The 23,491-nt window shown below is 34.8% G+C and overlaps 1 protein-coding gene across 2 annotated transcripts in view; it reads left to right on the forward strand.

The window, feature by feature from the left end:
- Window positions 1-22,984, forward strand: part of LOC149782990 (anamorsin homolog) — a 43,119-nt gene extending 20,135 nt beyond the window's left edge. For both annotated transcript variants that reach the window (XM_089934553.1, XM_089934554.1), the window contains 5 exons: window positions 8,029-8,258; window positions 11,120-11,276; window positions 12,221-12,379; window positions 19,524-19,663; window positions 20,126-22,984. In XM_089934553.1, coding sequence (XP_089790679.1) covers window positions 8,029-8,258; window positions 11,120-11,276; window positions 12,221-12,379; window positions 19,524-19,663; window positions 20,126-20,239 — 800 coding nt within the window. In that variant the 3' untranslated portion in view covers window positions 20,240-22,984. The remainder of the gene's footprint in view (window positions 1-8,028; window positions 8,259-11,119; window positions 11,277-12,220; window positions 12,380-19,523; window positions 19,664-20,125) is intronic.
- Window positions 22,985-23,491: the final 507 nt, after the last annotated feature.

The raw sequence follows: 23,491 nt of genomic DNA on the forward strand, positions 1-23,491 counted from the left end.
GTTCTGGCATAGCTAAAGCTTTTTTTCACAGTAAGGTTGATTCTATGACCATAACAACCTAATCAAGTCCATTGAAGTAAATAAAAAGCCTTTATCACATTGGCTGCATTATCAGTCACTCGAGTTGGTGTTAGAAGACTCCATTGGATCTGAGTGGCCAGCAGGCTTTCTTTTATGTTTTCTCCGGTGTGACTGCTTTCAACTTTTCATGTTTCTAACACAACACTTTTCAATTCCCAATCTTTGGAAATAAAATATGCATTCACTGTACTATAACTTTCCGTGTTTAATCAAGTCCATGCGTCATGAGTAACATATATCAAGAACATCATGTAGTTCCTCTTTCACTGTTTTCTCAGCCTGGTCTTTCTTCTCAGATAGTTTGGAGGACACTGATTTATGACCTGGAATTGCATACCTGAAAAAGTAAAGTTTGAAACATTTAATTACAAACAAGGCAGGGCATACATGTATTTGGAATATTCCTTGTATCTAAATATAGTGAAAACAAAAAAGTTATGCAATGTTTAATTAGTCAGGACAGCACTATATTTAATGAAACAGTGCTTCATTTAGGTATGAGAATTCATAATTCCACACCTTACAGTGTTGACATCTAGAATCAAATAGATTAACACTTTTTTGTTTTCTCACTGTCAAATAAAATAAACATTAATAATTTATAGTGTTATCATTCCAAACATACTTTGGATTAAGAAGCATCACAAAGTTTCTAAAATATTTATAGTCAGCGAGGCTCAGCAGAAGAACTTTGCCAACGAGTTTCAAGAGTGCATCATCAGTTTCTTTCTGCTTTGTAGCTGACATCCTCTCTGTTGTCTTCTTAAATTGTTCATCAATTTTAGTCTGTCTGGCTGGGGAGGGAACATCAGCACCTCTTGTTGATCCCGTTTCCTTATGGTCATGATCAAGATGAAAGTTCAGATTTGTAGTACTGCCTGGAATATATTTGAAATAAATGTTTTTATATTGAAATAAAAGCAAACGACAAATAATTTATGCACAAGTATATTATATCAGTTAAATCAAATCAACTGTAAAAAAACAAGAAAAGAAAAGGAGGATTTAAATTAATATTACATTTGCACATATTTTAAATTTAATTTAAAACATTTTAAAATGTGCTGTTATGTTTTTAAATAGTCAAATGTCTCTGGGATTATCTGTAACAAACCTCAGAGATCACTTTTCCTTCATATATGCCTAATAGCAGGATAATCTTCTGATCATTTATGTATTTCAAGCATAATCATTACATGGAGCTTTATTATGAAAAGAAATTTGAAGTATTTTAACAGACAACAACACATTCTTTATTTACATGCTATCTAAGAAAAAATCACAAACGACACAAACGATTTAATGAAAATAAAACTCTGGATTTTAAATTTTAGATACTTGAATTCCATGAAACGTTTTGATTCTCCAAATTACAGTCACCAGATGCATAGTCCATTATGTAGACAGCATGTATATGTGGTAACTTCAAGATTGCAGCTCATTTATTTTATGTTAGGGTGCGCCTTCTCCTAGTAATTGCATTCATCATTGAGGACTGTGTTTATTGTCCAAATTATCCTAAAATCTTCCAACTATGGAGTATGGTTTTTTATTTTGAAATTGTGAAGGGAATAAATAATTCAGCTGTACTGTAGTGGATCGGAAGGCTTATATCATATTGTTTACACAGTCCTACAATATAAGACATGTCACATGATAATTTTATTTTGGTGTGGCACCAAAACACAGAATACTGTTCTTTTTTACAGTATGTATTGGAGTACGTGTTTGCCAAACATCTAAACAACCAAATGTATCCTCTTGTTGATTTCAGTGAAAATAGCTGGACCTACCTTTGTTTGCTTACTCCTTTCTGCACAGTTTGCATCTGACCATTGTTGTATCTAAATTCTCCTTTGTTTGTGGTAAAATCTGAAGTATATCCAAACAAGAGAAGGAGCCTTTCCTACAGAATATAAATATATTTATAAGCGTAGTGTACTAGTCTGTGCTGAGCACTTCATAGTTGTCTCCCTTACTGTGCAATTGATTATGGAGTTTCACAATTGAGTAGCGAATTTTTTCCCCCAACCAAATGATTATCGATTATAATCGATAATCGAAACAACACTAGTAACTGTACATGAGAAGTTTCCAAGGAAACAGTTGGGTTTGTTGAATTGAAACCTTTTGTCACAGATTAATTATAGTTTGATACATACCTATGTAGCAGACCAGTCTACATGGAATAAAACATGGCACCAAATATTATCAAGTGAATCAGGACTTACTGATGTGACTGAAAAATGTTAGAGGAGAGAGATGGATATTGTTAAATTGAAGATGTTGCAGCAGGAAAAGGACAAATAAATAACGCTTTACAAATTTTTAAAGCAGAATTCCATAGTAATATAATATAGCATTCAGAAATTGTGGACTTGACTTTATGACCTTTGAGAGAAAGTTAAACATGTAATGTAGTCTAATTATAGTAAATGCTGTGTATAAATAATTTATCATTTTGTTTTGTGTCTGTATTCCTGTACTAATCCACATAGATTTAGTCAATTTGTAACAAGAATTTTAAGTAAATGCTGATCCAGGTAAAGTAGCAGAAATAAATGCACATTTTTCATGTAATTTTCTGTAATTATGGCATGTAATATATAGATCATTCTTTTATGCTCAGATTGCTTTTTTTTTGCAACTTACATTAGTAATAATTATGCTTTTACCTCTGGGGGTTGGGGTTAGCATATATGAACTTACAACAAAGCAGTTCAGGTTCACATTTAATACAATTTCCCTTTGAATGGGTACCAGGGTAACCGATCATTAGGGTCATCGGGTACCCAGTTGAATGTTTATAAAATTTTGACATCTCTGAATTCGAATCCCTCATACTGGGCATCACTCAAAATACTAGATACTAGTCTGATACTAAGTATCAGTCAAATACTAAGCATTACTTAATCCTAGATCACTCAGATACTGGGCATCGTTCAAATCTAGGTTTCACTCAAATTCTAGGCATCACTCAAATACTAGGCATCACTCAACAGATATCATGCAAATGCTAGGTATCACATAATCCTAGATCACTCAAATACAAGGCTTCACCCAAATATAAGACATAACTCAAATATTAGACATAACTCTGTGACATTCCTATACAAAAGTTAAGAATTCAAGCTCAAAACCAGAATTTGAAGATGCAGAACCATGAGTTTTCTGGGATCATCTGTATTTGTTATTGTGAGTGTCATAAATTTCTATGTGGATTCCCCACTTTTTGGGAAACAAAACCCCTTAAAAGGCATCAGTAGGATGAGGAAATAGGACCAGTTTGGATTCCCCACTATTTGGGAAACAAAACCCCTTAAAAGGCATCAGTAGGATTAGGAAATAGGACCAGTGTGGATTCCCCACTTTTTAGGAAACAAAACCCCTTAAAAGGCATCAGTAGGATGAGTTAATAGGACCAGTGTGGATTCCCACTTTTTGGGAAACAAAACCCATTAAAAGGCATCAGTAGGATGAGTAAATAGGACCAGTGTGGACTCCCCACTTTTTGGGAAACAAAACCCCTTAAAAGGCATCAGTAGGATAAGGAAATAGGACCAGTGTGGATTCCCCACATTTTGGGAAACAAAACCCCTTAAAAAGGCGTCAGTAGGATAAGGAAATAGGACCAGTGTGGATTCCCCACATTTTGGGAAACAAAACCCCTTAAAAGGCATCAGTAGGATAAGGAAATAGGGCTAGTGTGGATTCCCCACTTTTTGGGAAACAAAACCCCTTAAAAGGCATCAGTAGGATAAGGAAATAGGATCAGAATCTGCTGTAAGAACAAACCTTTTTGTGAAAAAATCTGAGACAGGTAGGTCTAATTACTTTGAAATGTTTATGTGAATTATATGTTAATGCTTTATGAGAAAGAGACCTTGCTAATGGCTTTAATTAGCTGCGACACTGAATCTCTTATATTGTTGGCATTATATTACAGAAGTGCAGCATGAATTTATCATTGCTTGGCATGGGAAGTTATTAACAGCTAGTGATGATTGTAATTTAAAATAATACTTTAAAAAATCATAAAGATTATGGGGAAAACTTTAACACTATTAACAATGCCAACATCAGCATTACAATCTCTGTGTCTCAGCACAAAATAAGGCAAGACAATACAATAATTATCATTGAAAGATTATTTTTTTGTATTTACGCCTACAACTCTAAAGCATTGGGAAGCATTATTTAGATTTCTGTCTCTTTAAGTGCTTTTTGCCAAATGAAGCTTCGCTAGAATCATGCTGATTACTCAGTACATGAAATTGAAAACCAAATTCATCCATTTCTGTATAATACTAATATTACTTGTATAGATTTGACCATACCAGCAAAAGAGACCCATCCATTATGTCTTTGAAATTATTTCAGCATTTTGTAACAATAATGGTGGATGGATTGCATTTTATATATTATACTCTTCCCTCAGCTGAGATGGAAACTTTTCTATACTGTCATGAGTGTTGAAGATGTATATAGTGTTACTCATGTTTGTCCAGCTACCAACTTTGTTAGTGTTTATGTGTTTGTATATGTTGGAACATATTATGTTATATCCATTCATCTGTTTCTTGCCAATTTTTTCTGCACACAATAACTCAAGTTATCCACCATATACAGTTTCCAAATGTGGTGGATGGCTTGCACATGGGGTAAGGAAGGACTCTGTCAATTTTTGGGGTAAATATATAATAAGATCAATGTCAGTGACTCGAAAAAGAAAAATGGTTTGCATAGAATCTCTTGAGTTCTCCACAACCTTCAGTTACCATGCTTGGTGGATGGCTTGCACTTGGGGCAAGTAAGAACCCTATTGATTAGAGGCTCAAAAGGTCAAAGGTCATAATCACTGACTGAAAAAAGAAAAATGGTTTCTGCACAATAACTCAAGCATTGTTGATGACTTGCACTTGGAATACAGAAGAGGTTTATACATTTTGGTGTCAAAATTAAAGGTCAGAGTAACTGAAAGATGAAACACTGTTTCTATTAAGTAACATTAGTTCTACATCACATACCTGGACCAAATAAGTGGATTGCTTACACTCCAGGTAAGGAAGAATTATATTAAATTTGAGGGTCAAAAGGTCAAAGGCTAAGATCACTGTCTCAAAAAAGAATAATGGTTTTCATACAGTAACTTAAGTTCTCAATCATTGATGATTAACATACCCTTTGCTGATGGCTTGCCCTTGGGGTATGGAGGAACCCTGTTGATTTTGAAGTCAAAGATCAAGGTCACTAAGACTGAAAAAAATTGTTTCTTCATATTAACATTAAAAAAGAGAGACCTGGACCAAACTTTATGGATGGCTTACACTTGGGGTAAGGAAGAAACCTGTCAGTTTTGGTTTCAAAAGACCAATCTTCAAGGTCATTGACTGAATAAAATCATTTCTCTACAGTTAGATTACATCACTGTACCATTTGAAAAGAGTATTTTCATGTAAAACAACTTGAGCAGAGGACTTTCGTGTAAAACAGTTTGAATAGACTGTTTTCATGTAAAACAGTTTGCACAGAGTATTTTCATGTAAAATAGTTTGCACAGAGTATTTTCATGCTTTTTAATAGCTATTAATGATTATGTATGTCTTCAGTTATGTTTTAATATTTGAGACTCAGCTGTAATTTCACACATGAAGTGATTGAAATTTGATGCATTTTTAACCCAAACGTAAGCATTTGTTTCACTTTAGAGGTTTATATAGACTGGTTGCTTGTAAAGGTAAACAAGTTTTTATTTCATATTTCATTTTATAAAAGTACAATGAAAGGGGTATTATCTTGATGCCAGTAACTCATTTTTTTATAGTAACCTCTTTACAAGATTATGTCTCTTGCAAAAACAAAGTCATACAGAGATAATGTTCTATTAGACTAAGAAAAAATGTTAATATTTTCATGACGTTAAGTGAGTATTTCTTTTGTTTTTGTTTATATTATTGGCTCAACAGATATTTTTTAAGAGGCTGTTTTGACATAAATTTTGACCTCCTTACACTCACTTTTCACTATTTTCTCACCACTTCACCTTTTTCTGGTGGATAAGAAAAGTTGCTGCACCAAACATGCGAGTCCAGCATTAACTGTCTAAATACAGGGAGATTTAATGTAGTATACAATGGTAGAACTTGCAGATATGATTCATGATTGTTGCACATTTGGTTGATGTCTTAAAAACTTCTCAGCCTGATTTAAATAAATTTGACAGAAAGCTTCTTACATGTAGTTCAAACATGATTTGATGCAAATGAGGCCAATTTGCCATCAAATATGGCTGCCATTATTAAAACACTTTTATGTTCATATGCAAATATGATTATTATCAACCAGATGCTTACCTCTAGCCTGTTACATTGTATCAAGTGTCTGGTAGATCAAGATATTCTGCTATGAATATAACATCAGTGTCCATAGGTTGTTGGGTACATCATTATCCATTCACATTGCTGCTTCAGTAACATGTTTTCAAGGGTGTCCTTGTTGTGGTAACTTATCGTTTCATTAAAACAGATTTTGGAATACATTTATTTAATGACAACCAGCTACTGCAATGCAGGAGAATACATATGACAATCTTAACATTGATGTCATGTTTTATATAAAATTGGAAACTAATACCTGAAACAGGTGAAGATTAAATTAAGTAACATGAATTGTTCTTATCATACTTTAAATTATTTCAGGATATCTATCATTTATTAAATTTTGGTGTGTTATGGTCATGGTTAGGAATTAGCATGAAAGCAGAAACATCTGGCCAGAAATGACTGTCAAATAAAAGGTTCTTTGTCATAAATACAGATAGAGCATATACTTGCTTATAAGTCAGGTCCAACTGCAATCAGCATAGACCCTGATCTGCCATCATATAATGTGTTTGCAGATCAGGGTCTATGTTATTTGTTCTGCTGTAAACTACATAGACTTTGATCTGTAGGCAGATTATGTGTCATCAGATCTTTGTTTCTGTAGTTTGCAGTTAGAGCCGATTTATAAGTAAATAAAAATTAAATAATGATTGATACAATTACCCATCATATACAACAGATTTTATTTTTTTCATAAAAAGAACAGCACTTCGTAATATCCCTGTGTTCTCACTTTTGACCATTGGTGGGTACATGTGCCTCCAAGTACAAATGCAATTAAGAATGCTGAAAGCTGGGACAACTTTGACAAAAAATTCCCTGGCATAAATATCTTTTCATTTAGAACAAACGATGTGTTGATGTTCAGTTAAATAATTAGGAAGATTAAAAATGGCAGAAAACCTTGAAACAACTGTTATCATAATATATGCAGTCAACAGCATTGGATGTTTGCATAAAAAGCTACTGACTGACCCAGATTTCTTGTCTTGAGAATTTTTCTTCAGACTATACTAAAATAAATAAAATCAACATGAATGGGAGATAGTTTATATAGATTGTGTTCTTACAATACTAAATAAGTCTGCATAATGAAATGGCCGACTGTTAATTTATTAGGGGTCAAATGTTCTGTTCCTTGTATAACTACATGTGATACACAGCCTATGATGTGATACATATAGATATGCATAAAGAATGATGGGTAATTGGCTAATAATTATGGTTGTTGAAGATTTAAAGTTATTCCACTGTTAATATCAATGTATCAAATCGGCAACAATGATACATCAATGAATTGTTATCATCTTTAATTTATGCAGGCAAAGGGAGTGATATCAGGCACAGCTGGGCCTCTTGTTTAGAAATTAGCATTAATTATGCAATTGCTAGAATAGATCCTGCAGTTTCTTTGGCATTGCTTCAGAGTCATGCAGCTGCATAGAGGAACAATTAAAGATATTCAGATTAAAGTTTGACATTAAGTTTTTTCAACATTATAGACTGTTCATATAAAATTATTGATCTAGTAATTTGCTAACCACAGAATTAACTCTTCTTTCAGCTAATCATCCAAATTCTTCCTTTGACCTGGCCATATCAGGGATACTTCAGCCTTCCCCAACAGTTCACGACACAGATGTATTGGGTGAGATTTGTCGCATACTCAAATCTAACGGAAAAATCATTCTTGGAGAACATGTGACAGAGACATCTAGTGATGATTCCAAGTTGAAAACAGCTGAAAAACTGGAATCAACTCTCAAAATCTCAGGATTTGTCAATGTATCTAAGGTAAAGTTCTTTATTTTAAAGGTAGTTTAAAATAGTTTTTGCAACTCAGGAAGCTGAGGTTGTCCTGATCAGTCTATTGCTAGCACACAAACTTTATACTGCAGCAGTCAGGGTTTTAAGCCCTGGTTTTAACATGCATGGTAGTAAGCGGTTGCTCAGCCAATGTTAGTTGATTTCTGAGAGTCCTTGCCTTTTATTTGAGTCCTTGCTTTTCTTCATCAGAAAGAAAGACTATACTGTGTTTTGTCGAATACTTAGTAATAGGGTTTACATCATTTTTGGATTGGTGTTTTCCACGTGTATGATGGGCATGATCTGTGCATGGAAAGAATTATTGCAAGTATCAACGTCCATGCAATAAAGCAAATCCATGCACAGCTATGCAGTTCCCAAACATGGTAATGGGTGTTGTCAATAGAGCATGCAGGTTGCTGGTACTATCCATATTTGTTGTAAGTCAAGTCCAACTGCAAACTGCTTTGAGTCAGATCTGCCAGCACATTATGCAATTGCAGATAAGGCATGGTTAGTATGGATACTATGTTATGTATATGTAATTGTTTGTCTGTTAGTTTAAATTTTTTTATATTTCATTACATATTATTGTAATGTAACATTGTTTGCTGGACTTGACCTTGTCCAGCATTGAGTTCATTTCTGCTTGACCTGATTTACTTTTTTTTTAAAATTTTATATTTCATTTATATAAACAACTAATAATAGCTTCATTAATATCTAGGTGTGTGAGCTTTTTAACCGAATTATTATTCAGGTAAATATGTTGATTTGGGTCAGAGTTTTGGAGATTCCAAAGTGAATTTCATAGGCTATTGTGTTGTAAATAAACAAGGCTCATTAGATCATTTTAGACGGTTATTTTCCTTTAGGTAATGGTTGTTTTTAGAAAATGCTTATTTGTGACCTGGGGTCAAGCAGAGAACTATAATATCTTGTGACTGTGAGGATTTTACCAGTTGTGCTTTTAACATCTAGCATTTTAAGTTGTATTATGTTGTGACCAGTTTGGGTTGAATTTTATTTTCTTCAAATTATTGAATTCAGTTGATAATTTTCTCAGGAAATACAAGTGCTCTGATAAAATTTGTGGATAAAGACATTCATTGGAATTTGTACTGAATTCAAACCTGAATTAATATTTCTGTGATTCAGCAAGAGACTGTTGACATATCAGTACTTCACAGGCCATAACAGACACTTCATCGCCTTCAATTTTGGATCTCTTTGGAACTTGAACTGAGTTTTATTCAGGACTTTTTATTACTAAAAATTGTGTCTTTAATTCTTGGATTATTTTTGGATTTAAATAAACAGAAATTGACTTTTCAAAATCTGCTCAACTGAATTTGACCAAATTTGACAAAAGGCATCCAGGCAAAAGGAAAGGAGCTTTCAGTATACAAAAGTTGCATGCAACATGGCATCTGTTACTGAAAATACAAAGGATTTTTAAACAACTTATGCCCAAAAAAATGCGTGTAGAATTTGACCACTTTGACAGAAAGCAACTAGGCCCATCAATATTGGACAAAAGATGCTGATGTGCTGTTAAATATGGATATAAAATGTAGAGGAGCCTTGGAAGATTTGGTTTTGCTACATATGCAATCAACAGCATAGAAAGGAAATTGCTGTAGAAAGCTTCATACTTATCCAATTTCTTGGCCACCTCTTCTATCATTAGGCCATTAGGCAAATGTCAGCCAAATGAGCAATTTCAGATCTACTTGGGTCTCTTGTTTAACCTTACATATAATAGGTTAGCAAATAAACATACTTTAGACAAATTATGTGAATTTCATCAAACTAATATGTCTAACTAAACATCTAACACAACATTCAAGGCTCACCATGTCATTTTTTGTTGGTCTCAGTTGGCAAACTATTTTGTGAGTGACACAAACTGTACATGCATTGCTTGCTGTGAAATATAGGACCCTTTCTTGTGCATAATGCCATACAGTAGGATTGATTTTACCACTCTGGTGGCATTGTGGTTAGAGCATCCACCTCGGATGTGTGAGGTTGTGGGTTCGATCCCCGGCCAAGTCATACCAAAGACTTACAAAAATGGTACTAACAGCTGCCTCGTTTGGCGCTCAGCATTAAAAGGTAGTGTTAGGACTGCTCTGGTGTCAGGATAATGTGACTGGGTGGGACATCATGCTTCATGTCTGCAGCATGATGCCCCAGTGCTAGGTGTCACTATAAACTGCCACACTGCAGACATCGTAGCGATATGACTGAAAAATTGTTAAAGATACATTTAAAATCCAAATCACACACACACAGTAGGATTGATAGCCTAACACTAACAAAACACCACTGAACTCAAGCCTTATAGAACTCAGACCTGTTTCTTCAGTGTTTTTCAAGTTACCAGTTTTTTAATCTTCTTTCAAAACCATTTATGTTTTTTTAAATATAAAAACTGCCAATGTCCTAGACAAGTGTATACTACTGCAGTGACAGTCATAGTTCTCTTTCTGCAACAAATAACCTTACATCTTTTTATTGCCTGATATAATCTTTACTGTTTAAACAACAGCAAAGCTATTTTTGATGATTATTTTGTTCTCTGACGACTTAGAGCTATTATTGTTTATTGTGGTGGATTAACATATTTGTGCTTAAGTCTCAATTAGGAAACAATTAATCACCTATCAGTATTGTATTTTTACACACAATTTTTCTGTTTTGTAAAAAAATTTTTTACCAGACTATAAAACTTTATCCCCAACCCAATAAAACACACACACACACACACATTTGTGGGATTTGCTACACCATGGATCCATGAATGACACATAAAGTTCCTGTATAACTTGTATATTTCTGTTCAGCCTCAGGTGTTGTCCCTGTCAGATGATGTCAAGAAAAGCCTGCAGTTCTCCCTGACAGGTGATAACATTCAGCTGGTCCAGGTATCTGCCAACAAGCCCAGCTATGAGGTTGGTTCTACAGCTCAACTCAAAATAAGCTTTGGAAAGAAGACACCAGGTAACTACACATTACATTTGGTAATTTTGCAGAACGTATACATTTTTAACCATCTTCACAAAGTATCATTGGAGGTCCAACAGGATAATAATAAATAAAGACAAACTGGCTGTCTTTTATGTTTAAAATTTTTACAAACAATATTTCCCTACCTTATATTTCAGACTAGCCCATCATGCAATATCAGATAGCAAGTATATCTGTTGTACTAGCATTTTGAAAAGTTCTGTGAAACTGATGTAACATAATTCTTATCAGATCATCTAAATCTGTTTCTTTTGAAAGTTGGTCATACTTTTTCTGAATTATTTTTCATGTTAAGCCTTGTATTGTCACTAGCCTGTTTATGGACGGCATTGCACCATGCCTGTCCTAAGTGGTTCCCTTTTTTTTTCTCAGGGGTGCATCTTGCATTCTACGGTGGCTGCCCAGTCTTCAATCACATTCAGTATGTGCTTTTGTGGACAACTTGGCATCGTTATCCTCTTTTTGTCACTGTATCAAGGCATCAATATCCTCTTTTTCTTTGGTAACTTGGCATTATTTTCCTCTTTATCACTGGCAACAAGACATCATTATCCTCTTTATGTCACTGGCAACAATACATAATTATCGTTGTCACTGGCAACAAGGCATCATTATCCTCTTTTTGTCATTGACAACTTGGCATAATTATCCTCTTTTGTCACTGGCAACAAGGTATTTATTCTCTTTTCATCACTTGCTGTGCAAATATTATCTTCAGTCCACCATTAAGATGCATAAAAATGACATCTGTCATACAGTGCTTCAGAAGAGACTTTACCACACTTAAAATGTCCCAACAGACAGCAAGTATCCTATCCGGTCTAGTAGACTGGGGGAACACCATTGAAGCCCTGTTACAATAGAATAGAAGTGCTATGCAGTGATAGATTTAAGGATATTTACCTTTTAATTTGAAGATTCTTCCAGTCAAACCAAACCTAAAGTGGATGAGAATGTGGCAAAGGTTTGGACACTCTCTGCAGCAGACATAATGGATGATGAAGTTGAGTTGGTGAATGATGATGATTTGCTAGAGGAGGAGGACCTTAAGAAACCAGACCTTAGTTCACTAAGAGGTGAGTTGTTCCTCAAACAATACAATGAAACAAGAAAGTGGTATTATTCTTACAAGGTTTTAAGTGTTGTGTGTGTGTGTGTGTGTGTGTGTGTATATATATATATATATATATATATATATATATATATATATGCAGTTAGTTGTCCCATCCCATTCACAAGTTTTCAGCTGTTTTCATATAATACATATTTCCAGTTTGATAAGCATCAGCTGCAAACTTGAATACTCTCTTATCAGGTCCTGCATTGTTTGCACCAAATTCCTACATATTTCTTCATATATGTAAGAAGTTTATTTTATTTCCAAAATTTTTGACATAAAATAAAATGGCTTGACACCCTGCATATAAAATGTATTGGTTGCTCATTATGAAAATTTGTGTAAGAAAATGGAAACAGTAATAAGTACCAATAGTTTGTGTCATTTTTTTTAAAAATTAGATGTATTTTCATGTTTTCTAACATTTTGTGGAACTTTTCATACACAACTGATTTTCTTCAGAAAGTAAAAATGATATGTAAAAATATAATTTTTTATGAGAAGTGATTGTGTATGAAATAATAAAGGACACTGTATGTATTTTAAGTTAAAAAAACAAATAATTATGACATAGACCTAAGTCCCCATAATGACTACTTTTTATTCTTACATCCTATCATCCAAAAAAATTATGAAGCAGTGACCCACTAGAACTTAAATCCAAATGACTGAATGTAGTTTGTTTGCTTTTCATGAGGGAGAGAAAAATTTCACCTTTTTCATGCCCTTTTGCTCAGTGTACCGTAAATTTAAGCATACCTGTTCACTGAATCTTTTGTCAAAGAGAAAACAAAAAGATGGTAAATGGAAATATCAAAACAATAGATACCATACTCCTTCAGTTTCAGTGATATATATTTCAGATTCTAAGTCTTCACAATATTAATATCCATATGTACTCCACCTGAAATCTCAGGTATGATGATTTATGCAACAAATTTTATTTAACATGTGACCTGCATTAAACAGATGTCTGCATTCAAACCAAAGAAGAATGACCACTGTATTCTTATTAATAAGTGCAAATATGCCTATTGTGAATAGGCAGCATCTCCTCATATCAGATATAGCTGTTACTTTGTATTTAAAGATTTAACACTTCTTTTGGTGAGTACATAGGTGTTGCAGGTTTGCTATGAAACCTAGCACCTGGCACACAGTATAATATACTTAGAATAGACTTGCATTATCAATACAAAGCACATAAAGATTAAAATTATATACTGTGTCATGCATCACATGTCAGAAAACTAAATCAGAATAATTATTTAGCTCAGTAAAAATAGTCCTAATTGCATAAGGGTCAGCTCTGAGAAGAATGAGACAGAATGGGAATCCTCTACAGACTTTTTGTGGTCACAAGTGATTTTGGTCTGAAACATTCATTTTCACTGGAGAAATTTTTAGACATATATCAACTATTACATCTCTGAGTTGTTCTGATAACACAGTTTATATTAATTTATTTCCATATATTTGTTCAGAGATGTCATCTTGTATGATTTGGTCAGAGCAACTCTGAGAATTAGGCTATCCTTTCAAGAAAAATCTGAGCTCTGATCAAAGTAAGAAAAACTCTGCCTTTCAGAAATGTGTGAAATCATTTGACCTTTTTGTATCTTGGAGCAGATGGATTTCTTTCTTAATGCATTCATTGATTAGGAAAATATCAGGGCCACAGAGCCCTCATTTCTGTTTGTCAAATAGTAATTCCTGCACTTTTGTTTGTCATATAGTAATTCCTTCATTTTCGTTTGTCAGATAGTAATTCCTGCATTTTCGTTTGTCAGATAGTAATTCCTGCATTTTCATTGGTCAAGTAATCTTGCTCATTGCTGTATCTTTTTTTGTTCAGTTGTTCACTTCTTTGTTTGAGTAAAATAGTTGTCTGCTGGACGTTAACTTGGGTTTTTCTCAAAATGTCAATTCCTGAGTTAGGTCTGCAATCAGAACAAAAAAGTGACATCACAGACAGAAAGTTTGTGACAAGTATGCAGAAGAATTTCCTGGCATCACAAAATCTGGACTTGGTGGTAAGTGTGCATTTGCACATGGTGCAGGACTGACATTAAAATAGGTTGTTGTGGACGAACAGATTTTGCGGGATGCACTAAAACTTAAAAGCACAATAGTGATACACTTTCTCAAGAGATTCGTAGCTGTATTTGAAAGTGTTTTTTTCTTCAGCTGGAAATGATTTTTCAGGGATTTGCCAGTTACAAATGCAGAAACCGTTTTTACAAACTTTTTGGTCGAAAGTAATCTACCACTTGCCATGGCTGACAAAGATGGGCCTATGTTTTTCGCACAATGATTCCAGGTTCAGCTGTGCCAAGAATTCCAATGTGCCAGAACAAAAGTCAGTTGCTAAACAGAGGTAAATGAGGAAAAGTACAAATAAATTGTCCGAAACATACATTTGCATTAAGCACTATTATATCCTCAAATATAAATAAATGCACTAGATTGCATCATTTTCTGAAGGCCCTTCTCCCATTTGATGTGCCGTTGCACATCTGCCATGCAGCCATGCTCAGATTTTATGTTCTTAAATGTTGGCATCTCTGTTGTATGCACTTGTTTGTTCCTCCTCTTCATTACAGAGATGACATCCAAGTGCAGGAAGTGTAAACATTATAAGGTCATGGAGGATGGACATGATGTGTCTACATATACAGCTGATTGGAACAGATGTGTTTGGACGTTGGTCAGAAATACTTGGTCAAATATTTTGTTAAAGCAGTTCATTTGCTGAAAAAATAAGCATGCTTTAAAACATCATTGCAAGACATTAAGTATACACCTAATGCCCTAATCATTCATTATTGTCATAAGGGATGTCATGATACCCTCTCCACACTCCATATGGATGCAGAAACAGCACCAGAACATACTGTATCTGTGAATACAGTAGAATCATTGATTGGTCTTGTATATAATATAAAGATGCCCTCTAAAAACCCCAACCCCAATGAAGAAGCAGAATTATGCCAGAGTATACTGTATCTATGAATACAGTAGAAGCATGGGAATCTCGTATGATTAATATGACTGAGAAGGCTTCACTGCCAATATGTTAACAAGTAGAAATGGTATTTATACATTATATCACCCTGGGGATAAGCCTTGGACCCCAGCCAACGAGGCATGAGGGCTCATAAACAAAAAGGACCATGTCCATGAGGCATGAGGGCTTGCAGTCAGTATCACCATGAGGCATGAGGGTTGACAGTCAAACTTGTCCCCCACCTGAGAGGCATTATTGTTTGTGAGTATCAGTTATGCAGAAAATATTAAGAAAACAAGCTGGACATGATGATTTGCAGTTTGACAAATACAGTATGAAAAGACAATCTATGCTGATCATACTGCACCAACCAGGCTTGACCAAATGACATTTATGGTCTTTGGTATGATGTTCCAACAGCTGACCAACCAGTCCAGCCATACAAATGTGCTGTGTATCTCTGGTGAGCTGGCCATCCAGACAGACCACATAGCCAACCAGCTGTACCAACTATACTGCACCAGACTGCTGGACCACAGTGCATGTACCATATATGGTATACCATTCCAGACCACATCTCATCCCATTTCAGGACATCATCCACAGAGAAGGTGGCATTCCTGAACAAAATGCTACAGAAAGATCAGGTAAATATTGTGTTTGGTTCATGACATGAACAAACATACTTCCCTCATTTGCAGTTCTGGGTGGATAATCAAGTAGAGAAGTCTGACCTTATCCCATCTCAACATTTTGTCCATCTAGATATGGAACAATTAACACATTAATCTGGTTGTCTTGCTCCCAAATGCATTGAAGGTATAACTAATGCATCAGAGAAAGATTCAAACAAGACATTATTTAGGTATTGAAGTTTTTCCAAAGCTCTGGGGACTACTCAGTTCAGGATTATACCAGTTACAATACCAGTTGATCAGGGTGGAAAACACTTACTGCTGGACTTGCTAAGGTCATTGGCATGTGGACACTTCAAGAGAAGGTTCTTCATATCAAACTCTTGGAAATGAAAGCCATTCTCAATGCCTTCCATGCATCATTGAAACATACCATGTAAACTTTGGATAATGTTGGACATTTCATTTGTGGTGAAATATAAGCAACGTCCATGAGCCTGGCCTTCATTTTGATGTCTTTATTCAAGACTTAGTGGAATCATCTGCACACCCAGTCTGCCTTCTCTAGCTTCCATTTGCATGACATGGCCTTGCTAAGGAGAGAACTGACTCATTGGGATAGTGGTAGCTGCGCAGACAGTGATCACTCCACCATTCATGAAAGTACAACCTTAGACCCAGGCATGAATTTGCCACTTTTGCTGGATTAGCTTGGGAAACTTTTGATGGTGAGACAATAATCAAGTGCATAATCTCACAGGGATCTATCTCACACGTGTTAAAACAAATGGTCTAAGCTAACAAGAAAAGTGTCACCAGTTTAGTAGAGCAGTCATGCTCTTACTAGGTGAAACTGGCAGAGGTAGGATGCTCAGCATCTCCTCCTTCTCTTACATATTCTTCTAATATAATGTAATCAGGTAATGTATTTGACTGAGAAAGCAAAGTCATTAGTAAATCATATTTAACCAGTTATACTTACCTGACCACATTACAAATAATCCCCCCCCTTCCTTCCCAATGACTGTCTTGGTGGCCTAGTGGTTAGAGCATCTGCCTCAGATGCACGAGGTTGTGGGTTTGATCCCTGGCCGAGTCATACCAAAGACTAACAGCTGCCTCACTTGGTGCTCAGCATTAAGAGGTTAGTGTTAGGACTGGTTAGCCTGGTGTCAGGATAATATGACTGGGTGGGACATCATGCTACATGTCTGTGGCATGGTGCCCCAGCATTAGACACTGCAGACATCATAGTGATATGACTGAAACATTGTTAAAGCGACATTAAAAATCCAAATCACACACACACCCTTCCCAATGATGTGAGCATCTTTTATAGTTTTACTCAAGTGAAAAACTGGTACGTCCTTTTCTAATGGTAACCTCCTAAGGTGTAGAAAAGGGGGCTGACATGTAAAAGTTGCTTCTCTTTTTCTATATAATATATAGATAGAAAGAAATTTTTCCTCTTTTGGGGATTGTTGGATTCAGAGGTAGCAGAGAAAGTTATCCTAATGTAATGTGATCAGGTAAGTATTATTGGAAAAACTTCATGCAAGTTTAGCACTGTATGAAGGCTGCTAGTATTGATTGTTTTAGTATTATTGGAGAGATTTCTAGCTGATAAATTAGATATACACACATTTCAAAGTTATTGTAGTAATTTCAGTTTAATGTACTTTTTATTGAAAATAGCTAGTACCATTTTTACATACTGGTCTTGGACCACTCCAGTGGACTAGTGGTTAGAGTGTCTGTCTCAGATGCAGGAGGTTGCGTGTTCGAACCGTGGTCGAGTCATACCAAAGACATATAAAAATGGTACTAACAGCTGCCTTGCTAGGCACTCGGCATTAAGAGGTTAGTGTTTGGTTTGATCATCCTGGTGTCAGGATAATGTGATTGGGTGGGACATCATGCTATGTTTGCAGCATGATGCCCCAGTGCTAGACATCACTTTAAACTGCCACACTGCAGACATCGTACATATATGACTGAAATTTTTTTAAAGCTGCATTAAAAATCCAAATCACACACACACATGCACACATACTGGTCTTTGACAAAAAATAAAAGATGCATAAAAATAAATAAGTTATGGAAAAAATTTTCATTAAAGATTATTTTTATGCCTTTCTTGTACTTGCATTTTTACTTTAATTCTCAAGCACATTCATCTTCGAATTGTAGACTTTGTTCATTCATAAAATTAAAAGTTTCAAAACATTAACAGAATTATGGTAGTTGTTTCATACTGTGGAGTGTATAATATTGAATGTAAATACATTTTTTTGGTAATTCATTTGAGTAAAGTCTTTAGGAAAGGAATGATCTTCAATCTAATTTTGTAAAATCAGATATTTATCATAATGGCCTGTAAAATATAATTAGGCCTGATGTGGAGAAGTCAAAAGTTTCTCAGAATTTTACATAAGGTGTTTTTCTCTAGTGCCATTACTCACTGCTGATGTGTTCTGTTCTGACAGTGTTTTGTGTAGCAACCAAAATCCACTGTACAAGTCCAATATTTAATGACAGGATAAGAGAATTACTTCATATATATCTAAGTAGAATGTTATAATTTTGAAATGTCCACTTTTTTATTGCAGTATCTTTAGCCTGCAAGACTTATGGGTGCAAATTTTGACTTTGTCACTTACCATGGTTGTAGCAAGCTGACTTTAGTGCTACTGATTTCTTTCTGAAAGTTCATTTTATATGGCTCCAGTGGTGGACAGGATAAAAGAGGGAAACCTCATTTGAATAATATTGCTTTGATTTATTAATATATGCCATTTTCAATGAACAAGTTATCAACATTTACAAGTCACCTCTCCTTACATTGAATGTTTGCATGTGGTTTGACTGGTTTTTGTGTATCATGAAATTATATAGGACATCGTTGACATGAAACAGTATAACCAGTCTAGCCAAACCATCAGTACCCATCAGACAAACACGCTACATAATGCACATCACATGTAAAACACTTAATTAAGAACCTGGAACATTATGAGCATGGAGACTTGTAAAATTTGTGTCAATTATTATGACAACAGCACAAGAATTGAACCCTGTAAATTTATACAGGTACTCCCTGAGATATGTAAACTGCAGCGTAATGTAAATTTGCAGGTATGTAATGAACCATAAACATGCACACATACTGTTTTTCGATCTTTGAATCAAGTGCACCTGTAGTATTTAGTTACACTTCTCCTCTCATGTACATGTGTAAATCATTTCTGTTGCATTTTTTTTCATAATATTAAGGATTTTTATTGGGTTTTGTTACCCTTCACCATGATGTCAAAGCCATATGATGTAAAACCCAACTTAAATATGCAAAGGTCCCATGAATGTAACCTTTGGGGTTATTGGGTTATTGGTTATTGGGGAATACCTGTAGTGATAAATGTTAACATTTTTAATGTTAATGTCAGACCTTTTTCATTTTATAGCCTCTTGTGGGACTGCATTGGAAGGTACCAAGAAGCGCAAGGCATGTAAGAATTGTACATGTGGGTTAGCAGAAGAGTTGGAAGCTGAAACTCCTAAAACAGAACCCAAGGCAAAGACTGTCACATCAGCGTGTGGAAATGTAAGCTCCATTTTTTTCTCACTTTTCTTTGTATGGTTAGCTAACTATTAATTTTCTGTGGTGTTATGTTCATTTATGAAGAAGAGATAGATGCCTGTCACATAAATAACAGGTTTTTTATATTGTTTAAGGTGATATGTCTTGTAAATCAAAAACGCTTGTTCTTTGAAAGGGCAGTTCTGTCACATTTTCATAACAGTGTGAAATATCATAGCATTTTGCCTCTGGCTTAAGTTAGGAATAAAGCAGTGTGAATGGTCAAAGTCTGACCAATCAGCTGTTTTAAGTCTCAATTTAGCTTTACATCATCTTGGTTAAATTGCAGCCAGATGCAGTTTTTACTTTTTAAGGAACTGGATCAAACATCATAAGGCAGTTTTGTAATTTTGTTTGCTTTGAAATTTTTTCAGCCTAAGAGTTCTAAATGTCCTCTATTTGATTTGTAAAAAATTTTTTTTACAGTGTTACCTGGGTGATGCATTTCGTTGCTCTAGCTGTCCATACATTGGCATGCCAGCTTTCAAGTTGGGAGAGAAAGTTATTCTGAGTGGCCAACAGCTCCAGGCTGATAGGTGATGGTGATTATATGGGATCCATGCAATGTCACTTGTGATAGTACTAGGTTAAGGAACATAACATAGCAGCCTAAATTCAGAAGACATTCTTTTTCAGCAGACTGTATTTAAGTAAATGTATCAATTGATATATTCGTTTGATTTGGAAGGCCATTTGTATAATATAAAAAGCAAATAAAATTGAAAAACTTGTACATAAAGAATATGAAAAGACTTCATATGATGTCTAGTTTGTCCTAAATAAAAATGCAGCCAATGTGACCTCCATGATGACTGCCATGGCAGCCATCTTGAAAATCTTGTTGGTACTACCCCTTCTAAATGCAGTCATGTCAATGTGAGGTTTCCACCAGACCAATTCTGATGTCTAGTTGGACCTAAAATAAAAATGGTACCACTCGACATCCAATATGGCCACCAAGATAGCTATCTTGAAAATCTTGTTACTACTACTTCTAACAGAAGGAAAGTCATATTAGCATGGACTTTAAAATGAACGATTTCTTATGATGCCTAGTTGTTCCCAAACAAAGTTGGTGTTGATCTTACATCCAACATGGCTATCATTGCAGCCATCTTGAAAATCTTGTTATTGCTACAACTTATTGAGGAATGGTCATATTAATATGGGGCTCGCACCAAAAGTCTTATTGCAATATCTAGCTGGCCCTAAATGAAAATGGGGCTGATCTGACATCCAGTATGACTGCCATGGCTGCTATTTTGAAAATCTTGTTATCACTATTCCTTAGTGCAATGTCATATTGATATGAGGTTTCACCAGAACACTTCCTATGATATCTAGTTAGTTCTAAATTTGAATGATGATGATCCAACCTCAATATATATCTGTCTTGGTAGCCATTTTTAAAAAAATCTCTTTATGACTACTTCTCATGACAGAGGTGGTCTTATTGAAATGGGATTTTCACCAAAAGACTTCTAAATAAAAATTGTGTTGATCTGACATCCAATTATGTCAGCCACCTTGAAAATCAAGTTATCACTACTCCAGAATGGATGATTATAGTCACATTTGGTTTTCACCTAAATTGAAATGATGCTGATTGTAGATTCAATATGGTTGTCACAGTGGCTACCTAGAAATTCATGTTATTGCTATAATAAATAAATATCAGAGATGGTTTCAACACTGAGCAGTTAAAATGAAGAAATGGTCTTTATCTTGAAGTCCTGGAAATTCTTTTTTTGCCATTAGAGTGTCAGTTTCTTCGAGGGACTCTTGTCTAGTTAGGCCCTGACATAATGAATTCTTCCCAGAAGTCAGAACTATCTAGGAGAAAAGTTTTCCTTCAGTTTCTGTTTTAAAGTAATACAAATTGAATCATGCTTACATGGACCCCTTTAGGCAGATATTGAATTTATGAAATAATTTGAATAATAATAATAATTCATATCATATGCTGTATAAATAGACATATTATTGAAGAATTGTCACATATATTGTGTCTAATGATAATAATTTATGTCCTGTGCTGTATAAATAGACATTGACAAGTGTCAGGTATGTTTAATGATAATCATGATAATTGATGTTCTAAGTGACATATTGTATTATTGAACAAGTGTCAAAGATATAATGTCTAATGAATTGATGTTTGAGATTCTATGTATCATATGACTACAGACACCTAGCACTGCTTATTATCCCAAAGTATTTTTAAAAGAGTTATATTATGATACCCTCTACCTTTCCATCTATCCATCTGTTTTACCATGTATCTCCCCGAATTGTTAGGTGGAAATTCACAACACATCATAGCTGTGTTATTCCTGGGGTAACCAATGGTAAGACAGATATCATTTTTATCATGATCCCAAAGTCACATTAAGGGGAGGGGGTCTATGGTGGGTGTTGAGTTCAGGGATCTGTATCCATGAAATTTGCAATTTAATCTAACTTATATGTTAATATATAATGTAGGATATGTGATTGAGTATTTGGTGTTTTATCACAATGTGACTGAACTTTCATGACAAGATTTGATGGAATTAACATACGTTTAACAGCATGTGAAGAATTAGTATGTAGACAGGACTGCATTGATATTTGAATGAGCATATGCTCTTGTTGTAGTTCATGTCCTTTTATAGGATTTTATCCATCTAATTCAAAAGACCAATTTAGTGACAATTGTATTTGTTGATATATTGGTTGTATGTTTGAAAATTTAAAGAGAAGACTATGGAAAGGATAAATGTTTCAATCTCATTATTATTTGCTGTTATAAATTTTTTTTTTAAACCTCATTTTGCATATCAGAGAAAATGAACTGTTCCTTGAATGTTATCACTTGTCAACAGCTATTTTGGTGTGTGATATTTCTACTGATTAAAGGATTGTGTTGCATATGCTGTACAGTTCAGTCTGTGTTTTTATATGCTGTACAGTTCCGTCTGTTATATATGCTGTACAGTTCAGTCTGTTTTTTATATGCTGTACAGTTCCGTCTGTTATATATGCTGTACAGTTCAGTCTGTGTGTTATATATGCTGTACAATTCAGTCTTTGTGTCATATATGCTGTACAGTTCAGTCTGTGTGTTATATATGCTGTACAGTTCAGTATGTATTTCACGTTTTTATGCAGTGAGAACAAAAATGAATACAAAAGTAAACTGAAGGTGTAAAGATCAAAATGTGAATATTGTGACCATATGTTGACTATGTGTTTATTTACCTCACCCCCACAAAAAAAGAAATCAATAAAGATATGTTCACATTTTTTTGTACCTTTGAATGTGCTTTTCTGTTTTACTGTCCTTGCCAAGATGATAAGTGTTCTTATGGTATATCTCTGTGCCTTATGTATGTAAGGGGCACCAAGTAGATGAATGGTCAAAGGCATTCGCCATTATAGGTCACTGACATCTCATCTCTGTCCACATGGTTTGAGTCTCAACTTGGCCAACATGGGTATGCAAGATAGCTTGCCAGTAGCTTCCCATGAGTCGATTGTTCTATCTGGGGCCTTCCTGGGTTCTTTCTCCACTATATATACTGATCACCATGAATCGCCTATCAGATGCTGAAAAATGGTGTTGAGCCCACAAAACCAAACAGCCTAGCATATGTAACCTTTGTGAGCCATCCATCCACATTTTCTATTTTCAGCTTCTCAGAAACCATGAGACCAGTTTCAACCAAATTTGGCAGTTAATGGTTAATATGGTGTTCATCTGTTATCCAACATAACTGCCATTCCCAAAAGTATGAAACCTTTACAGGATTT

The sequence above is a fragment of the Sinohyriopsis cumingii genome, chromosome 15 (genome assembly GCF_028554795.1).
Source record: "Sinohyriopsis cumingii isolate HCF-2022 chromosome 15, ASM2855479v2, whole genome shotgun sequence".
Classification (NCBI taxonomy): domain Eukaryota; kingdom Metazoa; phylum Mollusca; class Bivalvia; order Unionida; family Unionidae; genus Sinohyriopsis; species Sinohyriopsis cumingii.